Below are 27,179 nucleotides of genomic sequence, written 5' to 3' on the forward strand. Positions count from 1 at the left end.
TTTATAGATCAAATACGAAGCTAATCAGGAGTTAGCTTAGCTTCTCCGTAGCACAAACATTGGAGGCGAGGGTAACAGCTAGCTTAGCTCTGTCTTTAAAAAATCCTCCAAAACAAACTTATTAAAGAACAAGGTGCTGGAAGTTTGATTTCTTTTAGCCTTGTTGATAGCTAGGCTAGGCTACCAGTTTCCCCCCACTTCCTTTATGCTAATGCTAAGCTAATCTTGTGATCTCCTGGTTCTCACTCAGCGTTTAAGTGACAAATACAAGAGTGATATTGATCTTCTTGTCTTAACTATTGTCAAGAAAATAAAGAATTAATGATATACATATTTAAATTGTACATTTAATTTCAGCCTGTGTTTCATTTCACTAATAACTGGCATGCTTAATTGTCTTTTCTGCTACTTAACGACTGATAGAAAATGATTAAAACTGAAAGTTAAATTACTTTGCACACATTAAAAACTAAATCAAGTTAGAGTCAAATTAGGGAATCAGATGGATTTGCATTTGATAAAATGCTGTTAAAGCCCCGGCCCCCTTCTCTTGTCTCCCAGAGGCGCCGTCTCTGAACTGGCTGATTTGCGATTATAAGAAAGAATCGACCATTTATATTCCTCTAACTAGTACATTTATCTAACTCTGCCACCCCGGACTTAAAATGAATAGTGGATGTGCAGCTCCGCTCTCTGAATTTCTGCCCGACTTCTTTGTTCAAAACCAATTTATAGCTTTGTGAAGTCGGCCTCCTGCTCTCTGCTCGCCCCTGATCTTTCTCTCGTTAGCTGTTTTTCTAACTCTCTCTCTCTCTTTCTTTCTTTCTTTCTTTCTTTTTCGTTCTTTCTCTCTGGAGGGTGTTGCTGTTAAAGGCTCAAACAGGGTGGTCCATGCTAATTCAAAGGAAAATAATGAAGCTGCTCGGCTCGGAGTAAGTTTGAACTGAGCCCAATCACAAAAATAAATTCACAGCCAGAGGAGGCGAGGTGGAAATGGAGAGAGAATGGAGAAGAAAAAAACTATAAAGGCGATGTTTTAAAAGGAAAAAGCGGAGATTAAATAATCTTAAATTCAGCTAGACACTGACGGAGGCAAATCTTTAAAATCAAACAGAGTCCTCCATCGTCACAGATATCAGAAGTGACACGTCGTCAAAACAGATTCCCAAAAATTTGCGCCGTCATGACCCAGAAATCCCTTTTTAACGTGATGCCAGTGAACTGCACCCTCCCCCTGCCCCCCCCCTGAACCGACTTTGTTCTCTGTGGATGATGAAGACTCAGTCCCAGCCTTCATCATTCATCATCTGCTCCCTCCCTCGCTGCTTGGGAGGAAATAATTTTATATTTTGGCCCAAGGTCTCTGAAAAGGAGCTGAGTTAGAAAATCGATCAGAAACCTTTTTCTTTCTTTTTTTTTTTTTGATTGTAAAGTCACACACTTGTTTTTAAAAATGAGATTTTAAATTTTTTTTGGTCTGATGATGAAACTAAGAATAAGAATCCAACAATGTGTCACTTCACTTTCTTATGGAAACTTTCCGTCCTCGTTATTTGTTGAGGTAATGACGACGAATATCTTAACTGATTTAAGATGCTCCGGTAACTTTTTACATGAAAAAATATGTGTTAAAGCTTCAACATGAGACAGAATCACTGTTTTAAACTAGAAATACAATTCATTCAGATATGAAATTGTGACATTTGCTGGATGAGGTTTAAAGGTGCTACAGTATATGTACGTTTTCACTATGGCAACACGATTTGACGTTTATGGAGTCAAAGAGGTGTCAAATAAAAATAAAGAAAAAGTAAGAGTAAATCCAATCCAATCCATTTTATTAATACACATTTAAAAAATAACCAAGTTCACCAAAGTGCTTTACACAGACATAAAGTAAAATATAAGAATACACCAAACAAGAGCAATTTAAAGAGTAAACAACAAAAAGAACGTAAAAGCTTCAGTGTTTGAGTCTCAAACTGTGTTAAAAGCCAGGGAATAAAAGATTGCTTTAAGATGTGTTTTAAAATAAGTAAAAATAAAAGAATAAATAAAAAAAACTTGACAAAGATGGAACAATGACGTGAAAATAAATGGTTTTTGTTTGTTTTTTTTAAACTAACTTGTATAAGCATTTACTCCTTTATATCCTTTTATATTTTTTATCACATCTTTCATTTTCTTGTTTATTCTTTTAATTATTCCTTTATATTTCCAGATTCATTGAATTTTCCCACATACAGTAGAAGTCCTCTTTTTTATGGCACTCTTATAGGACTCCATACTAATTTAGCATTTAAGAAATATATATATTACCAGTTTACCCATCGGTCCAGAGGAAACATAGTGAGTTCAGCGTCAAACACCACTGTTCGCTCTCGTTTTTTAACATGGTAACCAGCTAGCAGCATTTTCATCTCTCAGCCCTGTTGCAGACAAATAGTAGCCTAGATAAAGTATTTTCTATTTTATTCTAATAAAATCTGTCGTCTTGAAAGCACAACAGTGGCTGAAGCAGCAGAGAAGCGTTCATACAGAGCAGCAGCAGCAGCAGCAGCAGCAGCAGCAGCAGCAGCAGCAGCAGCAGCAGCAGCAGCAGCAGCAGCAGCAGCTTTAAGGTCCTTCACAGCCACAGGAGAGTTTCCTTATTGCTCCACCACAGTAAATGTGTCGTGTCATCATCACTGTGTGTTTGTGCGGAGCCTCGTTGACTTTCAAATGAAAGTCTGAGTCACTTCTCCAAAAATCTGGAGTATTTCCCCAGGACTGTTCAGAGGGGAGCTCTGTCTCTCCCTAAGACACACACACACGCACATACACACACACACACACACACACACACACACTGTAACTCACCACAGGAATGAGAAATGCTCACGTCTTCCACTCTGTCTGCTCTGCATGCTTGTAATTCATGAGAGATCAGAGCTCGGCTTCTTCCAGCTGACAATTTCCTACTGTATTTGTAATGACAATGAGACGTGCAGTTGGAGTTTATCTCTCTCTCTCACACACACACACACACACACATAGACACAGATATACGCGCACATTTTTTTTCTGTAGCCCACTGGGAAACTTTTCAAGTCTAGACATTTAATGTTTCCCCAACGGTGGAGCGCTGCAGTGCTGAGAGATTAAGACAGAAAAACATCATCAGGACACAGATAACAAGAATTAACTCTCATTCTCATCCACAACCTCCCATACAGAATATAGTAGAGTAAAAAATATATAACGGTAGACGTTTGTATTAAAGCTCCATACGGTATAAAGGTAGATGTTTGTGTTAAAGCTCCATAAGCTCCATACAGTATAAAGGTAGATGTTTGTGTTAAAGCTCCATACAGTATAAAGGTAGATGTTTGTGTTAAAGCTCCATACAGTATAAAGGTAGATGTTTGTGTTAAAGCTCCATACAGTATAAAGGTAGATGTCCATGTGTAGTGTGATTATAAAGCAGCTCTAGGTTCTATATTAATACTGTGAAAGTATCAAAGCCTCAGTCCACAGAGAAATGCACACAGCCTGTATTCAGAAACTGAGCCTTAAAACCAGCCGTCAGGACTTCCTGTCACTTTGTGATGTCACAACAAAGCCCCGCCCCCTCACCACCTGGACCCACCATCTATACATACAACTACAACTTGCAGGATTTGGTTTCTCTGAGTGTTTTATTCTGAAATCTGCTCTGTTTTTTATTGGATCACTTTAGAAAACAGTCAGCCAATCAGAAGAGAGACTCAGAGCCTCCTGCTCTCTTCTGATTGGCTGACACCGACCTGTTGTTACTGGAGCTCCAGAAAGAAGCTGAGGGACGAAAAATACAAATATAACTTTTAATACAACAGCTTGATGTTCTCCCAAAAAAGGAATAATTAGGGATTGGAAAAGAAATAATTCTTTGTTCGTCTTTGGGGATTTTCATCGTCTATATTTTTGCTAACTCACATTTTTCCTCCTCAGTGACAGATGAAGTTCGTCAAATCCAAACTGTGACTCCTCGTTCCCATTGTTTGGGTTCAGGGTTTAAACTCGTCTCGCTCTCTCTCTCTCTGTGTCCTGTTTCTCTCCAGAAACTCTTCGGCAGCCACGAACCTTCATCCGTTCAGCTCTGGGTTTCCTACAACCGCCAGCCAATGAAAGCCGCCCAGTTCATGACACGTCATCCAATCACAGTGAGTCTCTTTTTGTTTTGCACAACATCACATTCTGTTTGTATTTATGTCCTAACTCGGTTTATGTTACCACAGAAAAGTCAAGAATATTTTTCTATAAATTCTAGAATCTAGGTGTTATTTATTTTTTGTTACAGATGTGTTTTATAGAAATTAGTTTGTCAATGTTCAGACTTATAACTCACAGTTGGTTAGAGAATCATTATAAATTAGGGCTGAGTATCATTCAAAGACTTTTGAACCAGTTTGATCAAATCTATTTCAGAATCAGAAATACTTCATAAACTTCCAAGGTCAATTGTTCTTTTTCAGTTCTCTATTATATACGACAGAGTATTAGGGCCACATTGACAAATAAAAAAATCACAAACTTTGAGAATAAAGTCGTAAATTTAAAACATTATTCTCGTAATGCTATGACTTTTTTTTCTCGTAGGAAATGTACGACTTTATTCTCGTAAATTTATGACTTTATTCTCGAAGTCTGTGTTTTTTTTTTCCTCAATGTGGCCCTAATACTCCGTCGTAATTATAAATATATAGAAGTAATACAATTACATAGTTAAAACAACATACATATGCAAAATATAAAATATATCTCGTCTATAGTAATAAACAACATCCACAAAACATGTTATACTGCAAATGTTAGTTTAACCTGTTTTATTTTGAAGCTCAGGTGTCTTTTACACGCTCGAATGATTAAACAGCCAATAGTTATTAGACCTTTATCTAAAGTCATGCTGCGTTCTGATTGGCTCCTTAATGCTGCGTTCTGATTGGCTCCTTAATGCTGATGAGTGGCTGTTAAATAACAGAACAGCTGCAGTTACCTGAATTCACCTGATCCGATCAAACATGTGAACGATGTGGCTCTAAAAATAGAAGACACATCTCTCATGCTCTTATTTTGGAGGAGGAACCACCTCCGCACTGTTCACACCGACACACACACACACACACACACACACACTCACACACACACGCCTCTCTCTCGTCTGTGTACCAGGAGTACTACATCGCCGACGCCTCGGAGGACCAGGTGTTTGTGTGTGTGAACCACCTGAACAACGTCACACACCTGTACATCTCAGACACTCAGGGCCTGTCCTTCTCGCTGTCGCTGGAGAACGTCCTGTACTACAGTCCCGAGGGCTCGGGGAGCAACACACTCATCAGGTACACACACACACACACACACACACACACATTATATACATTATGTTCCAGTATATGGGTCAATGACGTGATGCAACCAAGTGTCAAGTGCTAAAACTGGTGTTTTTTTGTAAAGATCTCACAATATACATGAAAATAAATGTAACTCACTTATTACAATGCAACACTTGACTTCTTGACACATTTTACATTATTTGTCTCATTAGATAAGTTGCTAACATGCACTTAAAGCCCCAGTGTGTAACTTATTTGGCTTTTTATTACCAAAAATCAAATCTGTCTTTCATAAATACGTATTTCACTGAAGTGGAATCACAGCTGCATACAAATGAAAGCTTTCTGGTACCTTAGAATGAGTTGTTACAAGTCGTTACAAATACATAAGTGGGCGACGCACCGAACCGAGGCGGCCATGTTGCATCGCCATTTTTTACGTCGAGTGGCAGCGTGACCGTAGGTAACCACGGAAACTGAGCGGAGCTGTGGGCTCGGCCTGTTAAAACTGTCACCACTGTGTAGTGTGAGGAAGGACGGAGGCACTGGTGTTGCATTCAGGTGCAGTCAGGCAGACGGCCGTCGGCAAACCAACCGGATGTCATTTTACTCCACCAGAGAAAGACGGTAAAACAATACCACATCACCATGACAACATGTTGTCACGCCTGTATTGTTTTGCCTCATGCTGGCGGACCACTTGTTTACATAGACGCTTGTTTATCCTGTTACATGCAGCGTCTGTTGTCTGTCTGACGTCTGCCCGATTTCACGTGAATGCAACATCAAGAATACGTTCAGATATGCAACCGCACCGCTAGATGGGGAGAATTCCTACATACTGGGTCTTTAAAAATGTAAATATAGAAATACAGCAACAAAAAAAAAATCAGTTTAACTCATTCTGTGCCAGAATTTTTTCCCCTCAGTGTACAGCCAGTGCCAGCGCTTAAAGGATTTCTGCTACTTTTCACACAGCCACAAAATATGTTGTGCTATGACTAAAATGACACAGGATATCTCAAATGAAAGGAGAGACTCTCTTCTTTCACCAGGAAAAAATGTTAGTTCGTAGCATGTTCCACTTTTTAGTTATCCTCATTTGAATACAGCGTGTTTTCTCCAAATTCAGCTTTCTGGGAGGATAATTCTGAGAAAAACAGGTTTAGAGTGAAGGAGACATTTTCAAGCAGAACTTACTTTTGAACCTTTAATATTTTTGACTATTTTTGACTTTGAGATGATTCTCTCTGTCTCTGTCTCTCTCTCTCAAATGACCTAAATAGCCTGATCTTTTTTTTTTTTTTTAATTGGGGCGATGGTGCATCAAAGAAAAAATGCGGCTTCGCCTTTGATAAAGGACAAGATGCGTTCATGTTGTGAGAGAGCCAGTTTGTTTTGATATCGACTTTGATTATATGAAAACAAAGAGTTCAGCCAGGGTTCATAGGTTTGATGAGACACTTAAGATGCAAAATTAACTTCTTTTTTTTCATATTAGCACACTTAAATCCACTTTAGTTGGATGAAATATTGAATATTTTATCATTCTTTTGTGGTTACACCATTTGACATTTTCAGGGACGTTCAGTCTGACTTTTGCTTGCATGGGAAAGAGTTTAAAGAGTTTAATCTCTGGAGCCATAGCCACCTTAAAAAATACACTCTTCTCCTCTTTCTTGTCTGTCACCACGTCCGCCACCGTTCATGTTTGTGCTGTACATTGTTCGTGATATAGAACAAGACATATTTTTTTTAAGATTTTGAGAAAAAAAAGTCAGAATTTATGAGAAAAAAGTCAGAGATAAAAGAGATAAAAGAGAGATTCAGAGATTAAAATGTCTGGGAGTTTTTAATCTCAGAAATTGAGTTTTTTCTCAGAATTTCTGACTTTTTGATAAATTCAGATTCAATTCAATTTTTTTTCTCTGGATCTTAAAAAAAAATCTCCGTTGTTGGCCCTAATGATCTTCCATAATGATCTAATGAAGGAGGATTTATTAACGAGCATTAGGGCCAACAACAGAGATTTTTTTTAAAGATTCTGAGATAAAAAGTCAGAAATTCTGAGATTAAAAAGTCTGAGAGTTTTTTATCTCAGAAATTTAGTTTTTTCTCAGAATTTCTGACTTTTTGATAAATTCAGAGTTTTTTTCTCAGGATCTTAAAAAAAAAATCTCTGTTGTTGGCCCTAAAGCTCTTCTGTAATGATCTAATAAAGGAGGATTTATTAACATGGAGCCACAGAGCTGTGTGTGTGTGTCAGGTGGATTCTGGGTAATGAAGTCCTCGTTTCCTGTTTCCTGTGAAATAAAAACCTCCTCCTCCTCCTCCTCCTCCTCCTCCTCTTTCTTCTCGTGTTGCAGGTATTTCGCCAACGAGCCGTTCGCCGACCTGCACCGGGTGGAGGGTCTGCGCGGCGTCTTCATCGCCACGCTCATCAACGGCTCCGTCAGCGAGGACAACATGCGCTCCGTCATCACCTTCGACAAGGGCGGCACCTGGGAGCTGCTGCAGCCGCCGGCCGCCGACAGTCTGGGAGGAACCGTGGACTGTCAGGTAGCAGACGCCGCCGCCGCCGCCATCGCCTCTCTGTCCGCCGGCTGTCACAGCTCAGCGGGTTTTCTTTTAGTTTAGTTTATTTCAGTCTTGACACGGCACCTTGATGTACGGTAGAAACCACAGCTCAACATGAAAACAGCAGCAAGAAAAAGTGACAAAACAGAAAACATGCAAATCAAAGTAAATAAAAAAAATGTACGATAGACATTTAGACCAAAAAGGTGTAGGCTGAAGCTTATTCTGCCTATACTTTTACAAATCTATTACACTTTATAATAAGTACACACTATTAAGCATTAGTTAAGCTTTAATAAATACATAATTCTTCATTTATGACACATTAATACTCATTAGTATGTAGTTTATAAATACAGTTAGTGCTTATCAATGATGAGTAAAACATTTTTAACTGTGTTTATACTAATGAGTATTCATGTGTTATAAATGATGAATTCAGTATTTAATGCTTAACTAACTTATTATACAGTGTTACCTAAATCAGGTTGTATTAAGAATTGGTAACACTTTATAATAAGTACACACTATTAAGCATTAGTTAAGCATTAATAAATACTGAATTCATCATTTATAACACATGAATACTCATTAGTATGTAGTTTATAAACTACTAATGAGTATTCATGTGTTATAAATGAAGAATTCAGTATTTATTAATGCTTAACTAATGCTTAATAGTGTGTACAAAGTGTTACCTAAAAATCTATATAATCTACTGTTTCCATTTATCTTTATTAAGTCAAAAAAAAAGAAAATAGCTCATCAGCAGAGTTCATTGCTCTAATGTATATGAATTGATCATCCTACTTTTTGAGTGTTTTTTTTAAATGAGGTTATGGTACGGCATGTTTTTAAGTCGTTTTCCAGATTATTCCAAAGTTTGACGGCTTTTACCGTTGTAGTTTAGTGTTGGTTCTGATTTTTGTCTTTCTGAATATACTCACCCCTCTGAAGGTCAAATCAAGTCAAGGTTCTTTATCTGTCTGCCGTGGGATAAATGTGGTTTGGATGCAGGGTAGACAATAAAAAACAGCCTCATAACATTAAAATATACGAGACAGTGAAAAACATAAAGAACAGAACAAGAAGAAGACACAGTGAAAACACTGGCTCATCCTGAGCTATAGGCAAATTTGCAGTTCATGTTTGTGTTGTAATGTTGTAATGGCTTTGTCTTTTATTGAGTTCAGATGTATTTATAGATAATTGATTGATTGGTTGGTTGCTTATGGTCTGCTTTGTTTATGATTGGTATTGATCTGTTTTGAAGTACAAGGATTTGTGTAGTGATTGTTTTAAACATCTGTCCCCACACTTCCATACAATAAGTCCTAAGTGGTTTTATTAGAGACTGGTACAGTTAATTAGTGAGTTTATTGTTAAGATATTTTCACATTTATATAAAAGTCCTGGTCATCTGGATGATGATGTGACTCTCTGTCCCTCAGCTGGGTAAAGGCTGCTCGCTGCATCTGGCCCAGAGGTGGAGCCAGCTGTTCAACATCCAGCTGAGGAGGATGCCCATCTTGTCCAAGGACTCGGCCCCCGGACTCATCATGGCCACAGGTGGGAAGTCACTCTGTTGTTATTGTTATTATGTCATTATGTCATTAATATTAATAATACAATGACTTAATTTAGAGCCCGTCCACACGAATACGGATGTAATGAATCTGCAGAAGTATTTTATCGTTCAGGCGTCAGACGGCTCTTTCCATCTCACCATGGTGTGAGTCACCTGTGTGTGATTTAAGCTGTTTTAAGCGGGAATAAATAAGAATAAATCTTAATTAATTCCTAACCATAAATTGCATTTCTTTATTCATTTTAGAATAACATTTTACAAAAACATTGAAGTCTTGAGTCTTTTCTTTAGTTTAAATTGATTCTCGAATCTCCCAGTGTTGTTAAAATTAATATTAACCCTCCTGTTGCCCCCCTGGGTCAAGGAAGGAAGGAAGGAAGGAAGGATGAAGGGAAAAACGAAGGAAAGATAGAAGGAGGGAGGGAACAGATTGGGTCGGTTGGGTCAAAAAGGAAGGAAGAAGTAAGGACGAAGGGAAGGAAGGAAGGAAGGACCAAAGGGAAAGAAGGGAGGAAAGAAGGAAGGGAAAAGGGAAGGAAAGAAAGGAGCTTCTCCTCCCTCCTCTTTGTCCTCTTCCTCTTCCTCTTCTTCTTCATCCTCCTCTTCTCCCCCTTTCTCCTCCTCCTCTTCCTCCTCCTCCTCTCTCCCCCCTCTTCTTCTTCTCCCCCTTTCTCCTCCTCTTCTTCTCCCTCTTTCTCCTCTTTCTTTTCCTCCTCCTCCTCTTCCTCTTCTCCCTCTTTCTCCTCCTCGTCTCTTCTTCCTCCTCTCCCTCTTCGGCCTCCTTTTCCTCTTCCTCTTCTTCCTCCTTCTCCTCTTTCTCTTCCTCCTCTCCCTCTACCTCCTCCTCTTCCTCTTCTCCCCCTTTCTCCTCTTTGTCTCTTCTTCTTCCTCTTCCTCTCCCTCTTCCTCCTCGTCTCTTCTTCTTCTTCTCTTCTTCCTTCTCCTCCTTTTCCTCCTCCCCCTGCTCTTTTCCTCCTCCTCCTCTTTCTCTTCTTCCTCGTCCTCTTTCTCCTCCTGTTCCTCCTCCTCTCCCTCTTCCTCCTCCTCTTCCTCACAGCTGCTGGGAAACATTGATTTGTTGATGCTCTCAGACGCTGCCTCTAATTAAATCCTTACCAGAGAGAGAGAGAGAGAGAGAGAGAGAGAGAGAAGGAGGAAGAGAGAGAGGAGAGAGAGGAGGAGGAGGAGGAGAGCCATGTACACGGCCATGTCGACACACAACAGCTCAGATGTCGGTTTGAGTCGACATCAAACTGAACTTTTACACAAAATGATAAAAGTTTTATCTTTTCTCTCATCAGACAAACGTTCGTTAAAAAAAGAAGGCAGGAAGGACAAAGGGAAAGATGGGAGGAAAGCGAAGGGGAAAAAGAAAGATAGATGGAGGGAGGGAACAGATTGGGTCAAAAAGGAAGAAGGGAGGGAGTAAAGAAGGAAGGGAAAGGGAAGGAAAGAAAGATGGAGGGTCAACTGGATCGAAAGAGGAAAGAATAAGTAAGGACGGAAGGAAGGAAGGAAGGAAAAAAGGATTGTGGAAAGAAGGAAGGGAAAAGGTAAGGACAGAAAGATGGAGGAAGGGAACAGATTTGTTCAAGGGATGAAGAAGGACAGAAGAAGGGAGGAAAGAAGGAAGGGAAAAGGAAGGAAAGAAAGATGGAGGGTCAATTGGATCAAAAGAGGAAGGAAGAAGAAGTCGGGACGAAGGGAAGGAAGGAAGGAAAAAAGGATTGTGTAAAGAAGAAAGGGAGAAAGGAAGGAATGAAGGAGGAAGGGAGGGAAAGGATTGTGGAAAGAAGGAAGGGAAAAAGGAAGGACAGAAAGATGGAGGGAGGAAACAGATTTGTTCAAGGGATGAAGAAGGACAGAAGAAGGGAGGAAAGAAAGATGGAGGGTCAATTGGATCAAAAGAGGAAGGAAGAAGAAGTAATGATGAAGGGAAGGAAGGAAGGAAAAAAGGATTGTGTAAAGAAGGAAGGGAGAAAGGAAGGAAGGAAGGTGGGAGGGAGGGAGGGAGGGAGGGAGGGAGGGAGGGAAAGGATTGTGGAAAGAAGCAAGGGAGGATGGAGGGTCAATTGGATCAAAAGAGGAAGGAAGAAGAAGTAAGGACAAAGGGAAGGAAGGAAGGAAGGAAAAAAGGATTGTGTAAAGAAGGAAGGGAGAAAGGAAGGAAAGAAGGAAGGAAGGAGGGAGGGAACAGATTGGGTCAAACAGGAGGGTTAAAGTGATGATGATGATGTTGTTGTTGCTATGGTTACAGGGTCCGTGGGCAGGAACTTGGCCAGTAAACCCAACGTCTACGTGTCGAGCAGCGCCGGGGCCCGATGGAGAGAGGTCAGGATGAAACCATGAACTAATGATGACAGGATGAATCTCTTCTCTTCTCCTCCGTTTCAGCGTTTTTATTCCACCTCTAAAACGTTGGCTTCTTTTCTTTCTTTCTTTTTCTTTTTTTTTTTCTCCCGCTGCATTAATTGGATAATTCAGCGGCCGTCTGGAACAAGCTGTAAACTCCACATCTGGCTCATTATCACCTTATTAAAGCTCTGTGGCTCCCAGAGAGGAAACACATGATGATGCAGCTTTAACTTGATCCACAGAATAAAAAAACACTTTTTTATTTGGACTGAATGTAATGACTTTAAGAGCTTCAGCTAAATGTTCTTTATTTATTTATTTTTTTACAAATGAACAGAGCTGCGGTTTTATCTGCAGGATAAATAAATACAACTTTGTTTTTTAAATTATTGCAGAAAACAAGAAACAAAACATTTAAAAGTAACAGGATCATGTCGACTAACGAACCGCTCAATGATGTTTGAAAGTAAAACACAGTAATAATGTGTTAATATAAACATAGTTCCTGTTTCATTGTTTTTAGTTCATGTATAATTAAGTTACATTTGCACAAAGCTGCATATTTGTCCTGTGTTAAACAGTTAAAAAACAAATTCCTTCCAAGGTTAATTTAAAATGGATAAAATGTGTGAGTAATGCTGATTTATCATACAAACAGGGCTATAAAGGTGGAGACCTTAAAACAGTTTAGACACGAAATAAAAAACATAGAAGCTGAAATAAATCAGGACTGTTGTGTTTAATGTCGTAGAATAAAGTCTGGAAATGTCAGACACCGACTATTTTTCCCACTCCTCGGGACAAAACAACAGGAAGTGTTAAAGTTTCTTCTGTAACTCAAGTATAGTGTGTAGTTACAGTTATTGACAATTCTGGCCTGGACCTTGTTCCACTTTAAGGTCCACAACCATCCCTCATAGTAGGATAAAATGGGAGGGTTATACATTTCCTGAATTGTTACAGTCCTGTGAGTATTTCAGTTCTTGTTATTTGTGTCGGTGTTGTTCCTACATGTCACAATGCTATAAAAAAAACTACAGTTCAGGCGAAAATTGCTACAGCATCAAAATTTCAACTAAACAAATTCAAGGTAGTAACAAGTACTATACAGCTGATCGAAAAGTAAAGTAAAGTAGGATATGCATCCGGCCTGTTTATTGTAGGCGGTGTTTAACTTCATGTGCTGAATCACACACGGATCAGAAAATTAGAAATTGTACCACCTTTTTCGAGAAAATATTTTAACTTTTTTTTTTTAAATCCTACCTTTTTTTTAGAATTTTTTTTTTCAAAATTTTTTTTTTGGAAAATTTTTACCATTGTTTTCTAGAATTGTTTTAATGTCTTTGGTGAAATTTTACCATTTTTTTCCAGAAATGTCTCTAATTTGAATGTACATTGACTAAAAAAGTAACGTTCTTTAGTCTCTTTAGTCTGTTTGTTTTTTTCTGGTGGTTCTGGTTCCCGTGGTCTAATTTATATCAATTTAGGCGTCCTTGATGTAAAAAAGTTTGAGAACCACTGGACTAGTAGTGGACTTCCTGTTCCAGCAGCAGGAGTCACGGTGCGTTCAGGTTCTCCCTGAAAGTGGGAATTTCTGAGCTCCCAAGTTTTAATTTCAATCTTGAACCTCTTTTTTATAAAGTCTATGTCTTGAACCCACCACGCTGAAGTCGGATCTCTGACCCACAAGCCCTGATATGAGAATTTAAAATGACTATTACAGTCAAAATAGCGTTGCTAATTATTTTCGTTTCGTTTTGGTTGAACGTTACATGATTTCGTTGTAAGTTTGAATGACTCTGATTTACACTGTGACACCTCACTGTGTCCTCAGGCTCTGGCCGGTCCTCACTTCTACACCTGGGGCGACCACGGCGGGATCCTGATGGCCATCGCTCAGGGCGGAGCCACCACACACCTCAAGTGAGTGGGAGAAGCTGGTGGATGATGCACCTGTTGGAGGTTTTAATGAATGAATGAATGAGATTTTAGCTTATATAACCGAAAGGGTGTAGGTTGAAGCCAAAGCTTATATACCCCTACCCCCTTTTACCTTAAAAAAATTCTTTTAAATGTATACGCATTAATACAAAAGGATCAGATCACAGACATTTGAAATTAATCAGTACACTTACATTTCTGATCACAACAAAATAAAGAATCGTACACAGCGCATAACCCAAAATAGTACAAAATCATTGAACTTAATTTTCCATACTGTAACGAGAAATGATGTTGTTCTTATAAAGTCTTTTAAAGCTGACTAGAGTACAGCATAATTTGATATTTTCAGGACAATTATTCCAGATGTTAACCCCTCTAACAGAAAGACAGTGATTTTTTACAGTAGTTCGAGTCTTTAGTTTCTCAAATAATAGTGGTCTTCTCAGGTTATAACTGGAATCCTTCATTTTAAACAGATTCTGGATATCTGGAGGAAGAAGTTTATTTTTTGCTTTGTACATTGTTTGTATTGTAATGTAATCAACTAAGTCCCTGAATTTCAAAATGTTCAGGCGACTAAATAAGGCAGTTTTAAGGCGGTATTAACAGATGTGGGGGGTGGGCGTGTCTCCGTCAGGTTCAGCACCAACGAGGGGGAGACGTGGACGGAGTTCCAGTTCTCGGAGCGCGAGGTTTACGTCTACCAGCTGCTGACGGAGCCGGGGGAGAAGAGCACCATCTTCACCATCTTCGGTTCCTACGCCAACCAGAGGCACAGCTGGCTCATCCTGCAGCTCAACACCTCCGACGTCCTGGGTAGGTGGAGGGGGGGGGTGTACAGTAAAGCACTTTGTGTTGCATTTAAAATTAAATGTAATAAAGAAATTGTGGTGGGAACTTTCTAAAACTTAGTACTTGCAAACAAGTTGAGCGTCTTGCCAGTTTATTCACTTGCAAGTGGGCGTTCCCGAACAGCAACAGTTAAGTCACCAGTTGGAAAGATGCGCGCTGACTCTTAGAAAGAACTTGCTTCTATAGACCAGAGCGGCATCTGAGAATGACTGAGGCATTCTGGGTAATTTAGGGGCAGCGGCCGGCATCCCTCCATTGAAAAGTTCAGCCAAACTGGCTTGACAAACTAAACAGTTGTCTATTAACAGGCTATTTACAGACAACACTTAGCCAAAACCTTTTCGACCAAATACGTGTAGATGTCTGGGTCAGACATTTCTGGCCACTGTGTGGAGTCATTGATCATTGTGGGAGGCTAAAGGAGCATACCGCTAGATTAATTAATTGTAATTTTTCAAGATAGCGTGAACGGTGGGTTTCAAAGAGGGTGTCAAAATAATTATGAGACATAGTGCTACAAAAGAAACAAAAAATAAGACTTTCAAAATGATTGTTAGTTAGTCTACGCTCCATCAAAACACAAAAAGCCACTGAGTGCAATTTAAAATTGCCGGGCGCCGCCCCTAAATTACCCAGGATGCATCAGTCATTCTCATTTGCATAAAGATGCCGCTCTGGTCTATGCACATCACATCACTTCAACACCTGTCAGTACATACGTATATAATAAAGTTTGATTGAGAGAGGGAGAGAGTGTGGAGGAAAGAGAGGAGAGAGGGGGAGGAGAAAGAGAGAGAGCAAGTCTTGCAGGAGGGGAGGAGACAGGAGAGAGGAGAAAGAGGAAGTGGAGGAGAAAGAGAGGGAGGGAAGTGGGAGTGTGGATGGGGGAGAAAAGAGAGGTCAAAGAGATGGAGGAGAGGAGAGAGAGAGGAAGTCGACGAGAAAGGAGAGAGGGAGGGAGAGGGAGGCGAGAAGAGAGGGAGGAGGTGGAGGAGAAAGAGAGGGAGGAAAGAGAGGGGAGAAGCAAGTGTGGAAGGAGGAGAGATGAACAGAAGGTGGAGGAGAAAGGAGAGAGGGAAGTGGGAGTGTGGAGGGAAGAGAGGAGAAAGAGAGGGAGGAGAGCCGGGTGAAGGAGAGAGAAAGAGAGGAGCAAGTCTTGAAGGAGTTTGGTGGAAGGAGTGTACACGGAGGAGAGAGGAGGTGGTGGAGAAAGAGAGAGAGACAAACAAACAAACAGATTAACCCTTTGTGTCCTGTTGTCTCTCCCTTGTCTCCTTGTCCCCTTGTCTCCTCCCCCCTCGTCCCCTCCCCTCCTCCCCCCTCGTCCCCTCCCCTCCTCCCCCCTCCTCCCCCCTCGTCTCCTCCCCTCCTCCCCCCTAGGCGTGCCGTGCTCGGAGGCCGACTACAAGCGCTGGTCTCCGTCAGACGAGCACGGTAACGAGTGTCTGCTGGGCCGAGAGGTGACGTTCAAGAGACGAGCGCCGCACGCCACCTGCTTCAACGGGGAGGACTTCGACCGGCCCGTTACCGTGGCGAACTGCTCCTGCACGCGCCAGGACTACGAGTGGTAGGACACACACACACACACACACACACACACACACAGAGACACAACGACACACACACTCTAAACATTTGATCAGAGAGAGAAGAGTTCAAAGAGTTCATTCATCAAACTGACATGAATCAGTAACTCAAACACTTTATATCCCATAATAATCAACATTATATCCCATAATAATCAACATTATATCCCATAATAATCAACATTATATCCCATAATAATAATCAACATTATCAACATTATGCATCAATTCAAAGAAGAACCAGATTTAAATATGAAACGTTTTAAAGTGTTAAAAACGCAGCAGAGCGGCCATGTTTGAAAAAGTGAAGTTAACGGGTTGTTTGTTTTCCTCCTCCTCCTCTTCTTCTTCACCTTCTTTCCCCTCCTCTTCATCTTCCTCCTCCTCCCCTTCTCCTCCTCCTCATCTCCCTCTTCTTCCTCTTACTCCTCATCTTTCCCCTCTTCTTCTTCCTCCTTTCCCTTCTTCTTCCTCTTCTTCCTCATTTTCTTCTTTCTCTTTCTCCTCCTCTTCTTCCTCTTCCTCCTTTTCCTCCTCCTCTTCTTCCTCTCTCCCTCTTCTTTCTTTTTCTCCTTATCTTTCCACTCCTCTTCTTCTTCTCTCCTCCTCTTCCTCTTCTTTCCTGCTCCTCCTCTTCCTCTCTCCTCCTCCTCCTCCTCCTCTCTCCTCCTCCTCTCTCCTCCTCCTCCTCTCTCCTCCTCCCCCTCCTCCTCCTCCTCTCCCCTCTACTCCTCCCCCTCTCCCTCCTCCTCTCTCCTCCTCCTCCTTCTCCTCCTCTCTCCTCCTCCCCCTCCTCCTCCTCCTCCTCTCCCCTCTACTCCTCCCCCTCTCCCTCCTCCTCTCTCCTCCTCCTCCTCCTCCTTCTCCTCCTCCTCCTCCTCTCCTCCCCTCCTCCTCCTCTCTCCTCCTCTCTCCTCCTCTCTCCTCTTCCTCCTCCTCTCTCCTCCTCTCTCCTCCTCCTACTCCCTCCCCCCCCCCTCGTCTCCATAGCGACTATGGTTTCCGGCTCAGTGAGGATCTCTCCCTGCAGGTCTGTGTTCCCGACCCGGAGTTCCTCGGAGACCTCTACGCTCCTCCGGTCCCGTGTCCCGTCGGCACCTCGTACCGCCGCAGCAAAGGGTCGGTGCCCGCCGCCGTCGCCGCCGGCAACTAACGACTTAACGACACACACACACACACACACACACACACAGACAGACACACACACCTGCTGCTGCTTCCAACCTGATCATTAGGAGCCGCAGTCGTTAGTTTTTATTATGTTAATGAGCTGTAATTACCTGAGAGCTGCTGCTGCTGCTGTTAGACCGGCCTGCCCTCCCTCCCCATGGACCAGTCTACCACCCAGTCCTCCCATCGAGCTGGCCAGCCCCCCCCCCCCCACCAGAGGCTGCCTTCTTTACTTTACTTTTACTTTATTATTTTATTGTACGTGGACAGTCCCAATTAGTCAACTGCATTAAATACAGTGAAAAGCCAGCATGGCTAATATCCTGCTGTAGTCCCCGGCCAGATGACAATGGGCATCCTAAAAAAACAACAACAACAACAATATATTACGACACAATGATTAAAAAGAATCACTAGGGAAAGGATAGAACAGGTAGGCATCAGTACAATCATACAGAGACAGCACATAGAAACATACAAGAGCAGCACATGCAATTTACCAGTAATCACACACAATAGGCTACATCAGCACATACTGTACTACACATTCTGGGATGCAGACAGACAGGGGTGCATGCAGACATATATTTTATGATATCCTCCCAGCTCAGAAGCTTATGTGTATCTAGCTTATGTGCATCTAGCTTCATCAACTCCTGCTAACATTTCCATGTTTCCCACATTCTGTGACATAAACTATAAACTGTTTTCTTGTCTGTAACAACATCTATTGCACGTCTGTCCGTCCTGGGTGAGGGATCCCTCCTCTGTTGCTCACCCTGAGGTTTCTCACATTTTTCCCTGTTAAAAGGGTTTTCTATGGAGTTTTTCCTCAGTGGATGTGAGGGTCTAAGGACAGAGGATGTTGTTACGATGCCATGTAAAGCCCTTTGAGACAAACTGGTGGTAAAAACGGGCTATACAAATAAAATTGCCTTGCCTTGCTGCTGCTGCGGCGTTCGCTTGGTGAGAGCGCCCCCAAGTGTCCGACTGAGGGAAGTGACTCTGTCTCTGTGTGTGTGTCTCTGTGTGTGTGTGTGTGTGTGTTGCGGCTGCAGCTACAGGAAGGTTCCAGGCGACAGCTGCAGTGGAGGAGACGTGGAGTCGCGGCTCGACGGAGAGATGCTGCCCTGTCCCGTCGGAGGTGAAACTAAACTTTATTTAGTTTATTAGTATTTAAAAAAAAAAAAAACATCATAATAAACAAAAAACAGATGAATAAATCCTTTAACTATTCGTTTGTTTGTTGTTAATGTGTTAAACAGCTGATCCAGAGTCAGTGGCTGCAGCTCAAAGATCAATGAACCAGAGAAATAATTAATAATCTAAACATTTTTAACGTGAGACTTGATGTAAAGTTCAAGTTTACTCAGTTTAAAGGTGTAAAGTGAGCAACAACAACAACAAAACAGAATAAATAAATAAAACCCTGTGATTTACGTTGTTTAAATCAACGAGTTACAACATGTTCATCAGTGATAACGACAACAGTTAATAATCAATAATTGATGAGCTGCTGCCTGGAGCTGATGATGAATAATGAATCAGAGTCGATCTGGTGGAACTGGTTCTGTCCTCTGGTTCATCTGGGTTCACGGTCTGGGTGCAGAGGCGTCTACTCTGATATCTACTTTATCTGCTGATCTTTAATGTCTCTATTCCCTCTATAATGTCTCTACTGTCTCTGTTTTCTCTACCGTATAATGTCTCTAATCTTCAATGTCTCTACTGACCTTTGTCTCTACTGTTTCGTCTTATCTTAAATGTCTCTAATGTCTCCTCTTATCTCTACTTTATCTACTCTACTGTCTCTGCTGTCTCTGCTGTTTCCTCTCTATTCTCTCTACTGTGTCTAATGTCTCTACTGTCTCCTCTGATCTCTACTGTCTCTACTGTTTCCTCTTATCTTTAATGTCTCTATTCTCTCTACTGTGTCTAATATCTCTACTGTCTCTTATGATCTCTACTTTATCTACTCTAATGTCTCTACTGTCTCTATTCTTTAATGTCTCTACTGTCTCTACTGTCTCCTCTGATCTTTAATGTCTCTACTTTATCTACTCTAATGTCTCTACTGTCTCTATTCTTTAATGTCTCTACTGTCTCTACTGTCTCCTCTGATCTTTAATGTCTCTACTTTATCTACTCTAATGTCTCTACTGTCTCTATTCTTTAATGTCTCTACTGTCTCTACTGTCTCCTCTGATCTTTAATGTCTCTACTTTATCTACTCTGGTGTCTCTACTGTACTGATCTTTTTACTGCCTCTAATGTCTCTATTCTCTTGAATGTCTCTATTGTCTCCTGATCTTTAATGTCTCTACTATCTCTTCTGATCTTTGATGTCTCTGATGTCTCCTCTGATCTCTACTGTCTCTATTCTCTTTATTGTCTCTACTGTCTCGTGCCTCATGGTCTCTACTGTCTTCTTTGATCTGTCTCCTCTTATCTTAAATGTCTCTATTCTCTCTATTCTCTCTACTGTCTCTAACCCGTCCCCCCTGTCCCCTGTGTCCCCCCAGAGAGCAACGAGTTCATCCTCTACGCCGTCAGGAACTCCATCCATCGCTACGACCTGGCGACGGGCGCCGACCAGGCTCTGCCTCTGGCCGGGCTGCGAGAGGCCGTGGCGCTGGACTTCGACTACGACAGGAACTGTCTGTACTGGGCCGACATCTCGCTGGACACCATACAGGTGACCTCTGACCTCTGACCTCTGACCTCTGACCCTCGGTAGCCATGGCTACAGGGACAAATAATCAGAATAAAGCAGGAATAAATACCGATCTGGATAAAACTGCACCATGTGAACACGTCGATTGGAAAGTTTGAATCTGACGGAAATTTCTTTCTGATTAAGATGGCTGCTGGTTTATGCCAATTGATTTTGTGTCAAACAGCTGATCCAGAGTCAGTGGCTGCAGCTCAGACATCAATGAATCAGTGAAATAATTAATAATCTAAACATTTTTAACATGAGACTTGATGTAAAGTTCAAGTCAACTCAGTTAAAAGGTGTAAAATGAGAACAACAACAACAACACTGAAGAAATACGAGGAGGAGGAAAAATTCTACGAGGAGCGCAGTCGCCCCTGAACTAAAATATTAGGAGGAGCAAGCAGAACATTTAGGAGCGCACACTTTCCTTTCATGATCCTCACACGCATTGTCCCGACACCTGCAATGACAGACTTCAGATTCTTTGAGTCGTCCCTTCCACGTTTCACCAGTGTTAAAAAAACCCACATCAAATCTACTGGTTGCACAGTAGATGAAATATTTACTTGCACTGTCTCAAATTATCGGGGCCAAATGCCTCCATGTTGGGTCAGAGTTGTTGCACACAACTTGTCTTTTTCCTTGCACCAGTGATTGACATATCAGGGAGAACATGCGCTAACGTGTTTGATGCGTTTCTAGCGACGCACCGCGCATCCGTGAAATAGCGCCGACGGATTTTGTGCGGTCGACCAGTCGCGAGCTGCTTTACACGGTCTATGGTCGCTAGCCTCTCTTCTTCGTCTGTTATGACAGCTGCTGCAGCTTTGAGGCTCATTACCGCCACCTGGATTGGAGTGAAGACTCAACATTTTTTTTTTTTTTTAATATTCACTCAGATGTATTTGTCGTGTGACTGTGTGCACCGAACCGTGACCCTCGTACCGTGACGGCACGGGACGAATACATATACCGTTAACACCACTACCGTTTACACACAATGACACAATTCTCACTTCTTTCTGTTTAAGAAAAGGTTTATTCCACCTCTCTGGGCTGTTTATTCTGATGTTGTCTGATTGTTTATACGGAGCATTTTCATTCGGTTTGAACCAATTGTAATAGGAACACAAAAACAGAAACATTATAAAAATTAAAATCAAAGAAAACAAAAAAAAGTGAGCAATACACCTCACCTAACAAAACAAAAACAGAGCGTTACTGTGCTTTATCCATTTTCTGTTAGTAATTAATCACATACTAATCCATATTGCATCCATATCTACATATTATATATGTATACATTATTCCACAATCACTTACACTTCATATCATATTACATATAGATTCATTCTGCAGCTTACACATTATAATAACACATATATAATTATATATCTATAAAAATATACAACATATTATACATATAACAGCAGCTCTGAGAGACTTGATGTAAAGGTCAAGTTCACTCAGTTTAACAATGACACAATTCTCATTTCTTTCTGTTTAAGAAAAGGTTTATTCCTCCTCTCTGGGCTGTTTATTCTGATGTTGTCTGATTGTTTATACGGAGCATTTTCATTCGGTGTGAACCAATTGTAATAGGAACATCTGAAGTTTCCGATCAGAATGATTATGATCTTATAATCAGATTGTAGAAGGTAAACATGGCCGCCGGCAGCAGCAGCAGCAGCAGAGCTCGGTCTGACGTGTGTTTTGTGTCGTGCAGCGTCTGTGTCTGAACGGCAGCTCGGGGCAGGAGGTGGTGGTCAGGAAGGACCTGCAGAACGTGGAGGCTCTGACCTTTGACCCCATCAGCAGGCTGCTGTACTGGGTCGACGCCGGGGCGCAGAAGATCGAGGTGAGTGTGTGTTAGAGTTGAGTGAGGTCAAAGGTCAAACATCAGCACTGCGCCTCACCTCTGTGTGTGTGTGTGTGTGTGTGTGTGTGTGTGTGTGTGTGTGTGTGTGTGTGTGTGTGTGTGTGTGTGTGTGTAGGTGTCTAACCCTGATGGAGATCTGCGTCACACGCTGCTCAACTCCTCCATCCTGGAACATCCTCGAGCTCTGGTGCTGCTGCCTGGAGAGAGGTGAACACACACTCATATTCCTCCTCCTCTTTTTCCTTCTCCTCCTCCTCTTCCTCTCCCTCCTCGTCCTCTTCCTTCTTCTCCTCCTCTCCCTCCTCTTCCTCATCCACTTCCTCCTCCTTGTCCTCCTCCTCCTCTCCCTCTTCTTCTTCCTCCTCTTCTTTCTTTCTTTTCTTTTTCCTTTATTTGTTCGAGAGGGACAGTGTACATTAATGGACATTTTAAAAAGATAAAATGTAAATGCACCCAATTATAGCCAAAAGGCTAATATCCGTTGGCAGTCCCCCTGCCGGATGGAGCATGGCAATGAGACCTATAATAAAGGTTAGCAAATTACATTAAGACAAAATATGTACAATATTTACAGCAACATTACACATTGACTCCCACCCCTCCCACCCATACGCACACATGCACAAACACCCTCCAATCCACAACCAGTACTCCCTTTACCCCTCAACCACACAGTAATATATACACCCCCCATTCAGACAGGGGAATATTCATATCAACAACAAGAACGACAAGTACATATCAAATTACACTTAATTAAGCCATGTACTACAGGGGATTCAGGGACTAGTGTTCACAAATTTGGTTTTTGGTTAACCATTTCTTTAAATTGGCTTTAAATGCACCATATGAAATGGACTCTCTTATGTTTTGTGGTAATGTATTCCACTCTTTGCCTGCCCTACAGGAAAACACTGACTGACCAAATAAAGTTTTTCCAAATGGGATCTCGCAATCACCTCTAGCCGCCCCTCTTGTACCACTAGTTGCAGGTGATCTAAATTGTATAAGGCTGCAGAGTGGAGGCGGAGCTAAGCTGTGACGGATTTTGTATGTAAGGCAGCAGTTTTTGAAAAGAACCAGACTGTTCCAGCTTAGAAGCCTATATTTTCTGAGGATTGTGCAATGATGGAAGGTTCTTGATTTTATTTTTTTATCCAGGATTTTGAGTGCTTGCTTGTATAATGATATTAACGGGTTTAAAGTAGTGGGGGTTGCAGTGGCCCAGGCAGGTAGACAATAGTTAATGAGATATGAGATATTCTTCTTCCTCCTCCTTTTCCCCCTCCTCTTCCTCCTCCTCCTTCTCCTCCTCCTCTCTAAACAGATGACCGGACACTTTCTCCGTTTTCTGTATCTCACGTCACAAATATTTGGTTCCACTTCTCTAAACACGTTTCTTCTTCCTCTCTCTCGTTCACGATGAGCTCGGCTGCTGCTCGTCTTTTATTTTCTTTCCGTCAGCAGATGATTTTATTCTCTTTTCCCTCCCGACTCTGTCGTCATCGGAGACGAACGAGGTCAAACTCCTCTGTTCGTCCCTCAGAACTCGTTGGCTGTATTCGAAACCGCATACTATACTATATACTATACTATACTAAATGCAGTATGCAGTATGCAAACAAAAGCAAAATCTGCAGTATGCGAAAAATTCCCGGATGTCGTAGGCTACTGATTCGGGAAATATCTCCAGTATGCATCTGACCAGTCTACATTGCGTACTGTATCCCACAATGCAATGTGCCCCTGACGTCTAACCATAACCAAAGACGGTAGTGAAGTATCTTTGTCGTGTACCGTAACTATGTTATATAGTTTAATAAAATAAAACTTAATGCGGACTGATCGGTTCATTGTAAAACATTTATTTATTGATGTAAATGTGGTGATTTCTGTACATGCAGAGCTCCAATACACGCAGAAAGCTTCTGGCTTCTGGCGCTCCTGTTTCCCTGCTTTTATTAGTGCATTCTGTCAATTTTTTTTTAAATATTATGGTTATTATGTCCTATTTCAATTAATCTTAATATTGTATCTGTTTAGCACTTTACCTGCCCAGGGACTACAGGCGGAAATTAGCAATTGTTGCTATAACCTGGCTCAAAGCATCTCTTCTTGTTTTACAAGATTAATGTTTTTTGTGTATTGTCCCTGTTTTAAATAAATAAATTCATTCATTCATTCATTCACTTTACATCCAAACAAACTAATGCTACTGCCACAATTGTTAGATTTCATCAATGAGTGCAACATTTATCTCCTAAAAATAATTTAACCAGCCGGTGGTAAACCTCTAAAAACCTGCAGGCAAGTTAATTAGCGATCGTTTTCTCCCCCGGGTTGACGATGGAGGTTGGCCGGCCGAGCAGCTCTCCAGATCGGCTGCTGCTGCTGTGATGTCACGGTCGTTGCGAAGCTTCGCTTCTCCGAAAAACATCGGAGCAAACTTCTAAACAGCTGTCATTTGGATAAACTGGCCGTATAATTGGGATCTAAACAGCTACTTTCTCACATGAAAAATATTAAAACTTAAAAGTTACATAATAACAGCGCTAGAGCGGGAAATAAAGCAGCTACCACTGCCGGTTGCCGCGAAATGCATTCTGGGAAACTTGTATACTGCATACTGCGGTGTGAACGGCGTCGGTCTGCTGAAGTAGCAGACTGAATCCCACATTCAGTATGCAGTATACAGTACATACTAATGCAGTATGCAGTACAGTAGTATGTGGTTTCGAAATCAGCCGTTTTTTATGATAAATCGAACAAAGCTCAAACTCCCTGTTCCCTTCCTCAGCCTGATGTTCTGGACCGACTGGGGCGACCGGGCCGCCGGCGTTTACCGCAGCTTCATGGACGGGACCAACGTGTCCTGCATCGTGTCCGAGGGCGTCCGCTGGCCCAACGGCATCACCGCCGACGACCAGTGGCTGTACTGGACCGAGGCGTACAGCGACCGCATCGAAAGGGCCGACTTCGGCGGCGGCCAGAGGAGCGTCCTGATGGAGGGGCTGCCCCACCCGTACGCCATCGCCGTCTTCAAGGTCAGCACATGCTAAGCATCTCGGATCAGACATTTAAAACTAAAACTGGTGGATTGGGCCCAGATCGGAGCCCTGTGGAACTCCTCAGATCAGTTAGACAGATATTTATTCGATTTTGGATTAGATGTTTTCATATAATATATATAAAATGTGAAAATACTCAAAAAATACAGTGAATTTAACTGCATTAGCTCTTGTAATGTGAAAATATGAACAAGTATAATGTTCTTCTAACACGTTTCCTCCTCAGAACAACCTGTAATGTTCTTGGTGTTCTTTTTTTTTTAGTAAATACGCAAAAAACATGGGCCCAGACTGGAGCCCCGTGGAACTCCTCAGATTAGTTTGTCACATATTTATTAGATATTAAATTAGATGTCTTCATATTTTATATATAAAATGTGAAAAACTTGAAGAATACAGTGAATTTAACTGCATTAGCTCTTGTAATATGAAAATATGAACAAGTATTAGGGCTGAAAATGTTTCTGAAGCTTCCTCTAACACGTTTCCTCCTCAGAACAACCTGTAATGCTCTTGGTGTTTGTTTTTTTTAGTTAATAAGCAAAAAAAAAACATGGGCCCAGACTGGAGCCTTGTGGAACTCCTTAGATCAGTTTGTCAGATATTTATTAGATTTTAGATTAGACGTTCTAATATTTTATATATAAAATGTGAAAAACGTGAAGAATACAGTGAATTTAGCTCTTTTAATGTAAAAATATGAACAAGTATTAAGGCTGAAAATGTTTCTGAAGCGTCTTCTTCCATGTTTCCTCCTCAGAACGACCTGTACTGGGACGACTGGTCCAGGATGGGAATCTTCAAAGCTCCGAAAGGCGGCTCGCCGAACAACGAGCTGATCGTCGGGCGGCTGACGGGCGTCATGGACCTGAAGATTTTCTACAAGGGGAAGAACAGAGGTAAAAGAAAAGAAAGAGAAAGAGAAAAGGGGCTCTGAACCATGTGCAGGAGTTCGCCGGGTTCAAATCCCAACCAGGATGATAATTTGTTTCCCGTCTTACCTCCACTGTTCCATAAAAAAATAACTTAAATCATCATGTTTACCACCAAAATTTTTATGAGGTTCAAACACATCAGTTATGATGGAAACAGCCATCTCCTATGAACCTCGCCAAAATAAAAGTCCCCGCATTTGAAAGCATCAGAAACCAAAACAGATAATGAATCCTGTTAAACAAATATTTCCCTAAATCAGAATAAAGAGAGCGGTCAAGTGAAATTCATCCTAAACAACCTCAAGATCTCATAAAAACACACAAATAACAGTCTCTATACAAACAGAGCAGATCACAGGTGAGAATAACATTCAGGATTAATGACTAGTGCAGTGGATCCAACAGCAACAGACAGTTCTCTAAAAAGGTGTAATTATAAGAAAGAATATGAGAACGAATACACTTTTTAAATATTGTCAAAGAAAATGATCTTTAAAAATGTTTAAAAACACATTTTTTGTATTTACATATGAAGACCGGAGTTTAAAGCCCCTGTACAGACTTTTCATTTAGTGCTGATTTTGGCGGCCCCTGTGGACGAAAGCGGCGGAATGAAGTCTGCATTTCCCACTGTCATGAAGATGTTTGTCTGGAGAATCAACACGAAGAGCTGGTTGCAAAGAAAATAAATCAGAAGATCTGCTGTAAAATCAGATTATTCATATTCTGTTGTGGTTTTAAATGAGCTGTGAGTTGGAGAAATGTTTGTTAACCCTCTCCTCCTCCTCCTCCTCCTCCTCCAGGACACAACGCGTGTGCGGACCAGCCCTGCAGCCTGCTCTGTCTGCCGCAGCCGGGCCACCGCCACACCTGCGTGTGTCCGGACGGCGCTCCGACCGTGGCCATGCCCAACGGGGAGCTGCAGTGCCAGTGTCCGAGCGGCTACCAGCTGCACAACAGCACCTGCGTCAAGATGGGTGAGACACAGTGATGACAATGATGATGATTATTATTATTAAAGGAGAATTACGGCCATTTTTGACCCCTAAATCGTTGTCCTGATGGTCAGCCAGTGTTGGGGGGAGCAAAAAACTGACTAAAATTGATGCAGGCAAACCGAAGTTACACCATGGCTACCCGGCACTAGCG

At 41.6% G+C, this 27,179-nt stretch overlaps 1 protein-coding gene across 1 annotated transcript in view; it reads left to right on the plus strand.

Annotated features, from left to right (window-relative positions):
* sorl1 (sortilin-related receptor, L(DLR class) A repeats containing) overlaps positions 1–27,179 on the plus strand; it is a 128,287-nt gene that overhangs the window by 67,192 nt on the left and 33,916 nt on the right. The window contains exons 7-22 of the mRNA XM_085794812.1: positions 4,080–4,181; positions 5,191–5,360; positions 7,721–7,913; positions 9,383–9,500; positions 11,777–11,850; positions 13,712–13,800; positions 14,459–14,637; positions 16,054–16,240; positions 17,250–17,378; positions 18,488–18,573; positions 19,952–20,124; positions 21,875–22,006; positions 22,143–22,234; positions 24,825–25,071; positions 25,856–25,994; positions 26,834–27,007. Coding sequence (XP_085650938.1) covers positions 4,080–4,181; positions 5,191–5,360; positions 7,721–7,913; positions 9,383–9,500; positions 11,777–11,850; positions 13,712–13,800; positions 14,459–14,637; positions 16,054–16,240; positions 17,250–17,378; positions 18,488–18,573; positions 19,952–20,124; positions 21,875–22,006; positions 22,143–22,234; positions 24,825–25,071; positions 25,856–25,994; positions 26,834–27,007 — 2,284 coding nt within the window. The remainder of the gene's footprint in view (positions 1–4,079; positions 4,182–5,190; positions 5,361–7,720; positions 7,914–9,382; positions 9,501–11,776; positions 11,851–13,711; positions 13,801–14,458; positions 14,638–16,053; positions 16,241–17,249; positions 17,379–18,487; positions 18,574–19,951; positions 20,125–21,874; positions 22,007–22,142; positions 22,235–24,824; positions 25,072–25,855; positions 25,995–26,833; positions 27,008–27,179) is intronic.

The sequence above is a fragment of the Trachurus japonicus genome, chromosome 13, assembly GCF_045865225.1.
Source record: "Trachurus japonicus isolate A0001 chromosome 13, Traja_1.0".
NCBI lineage: Eukaryota > Metazoa > Chordata > Actinopteri > Carangiformes > Carangidae > Trachurus > Trachurus japonicus.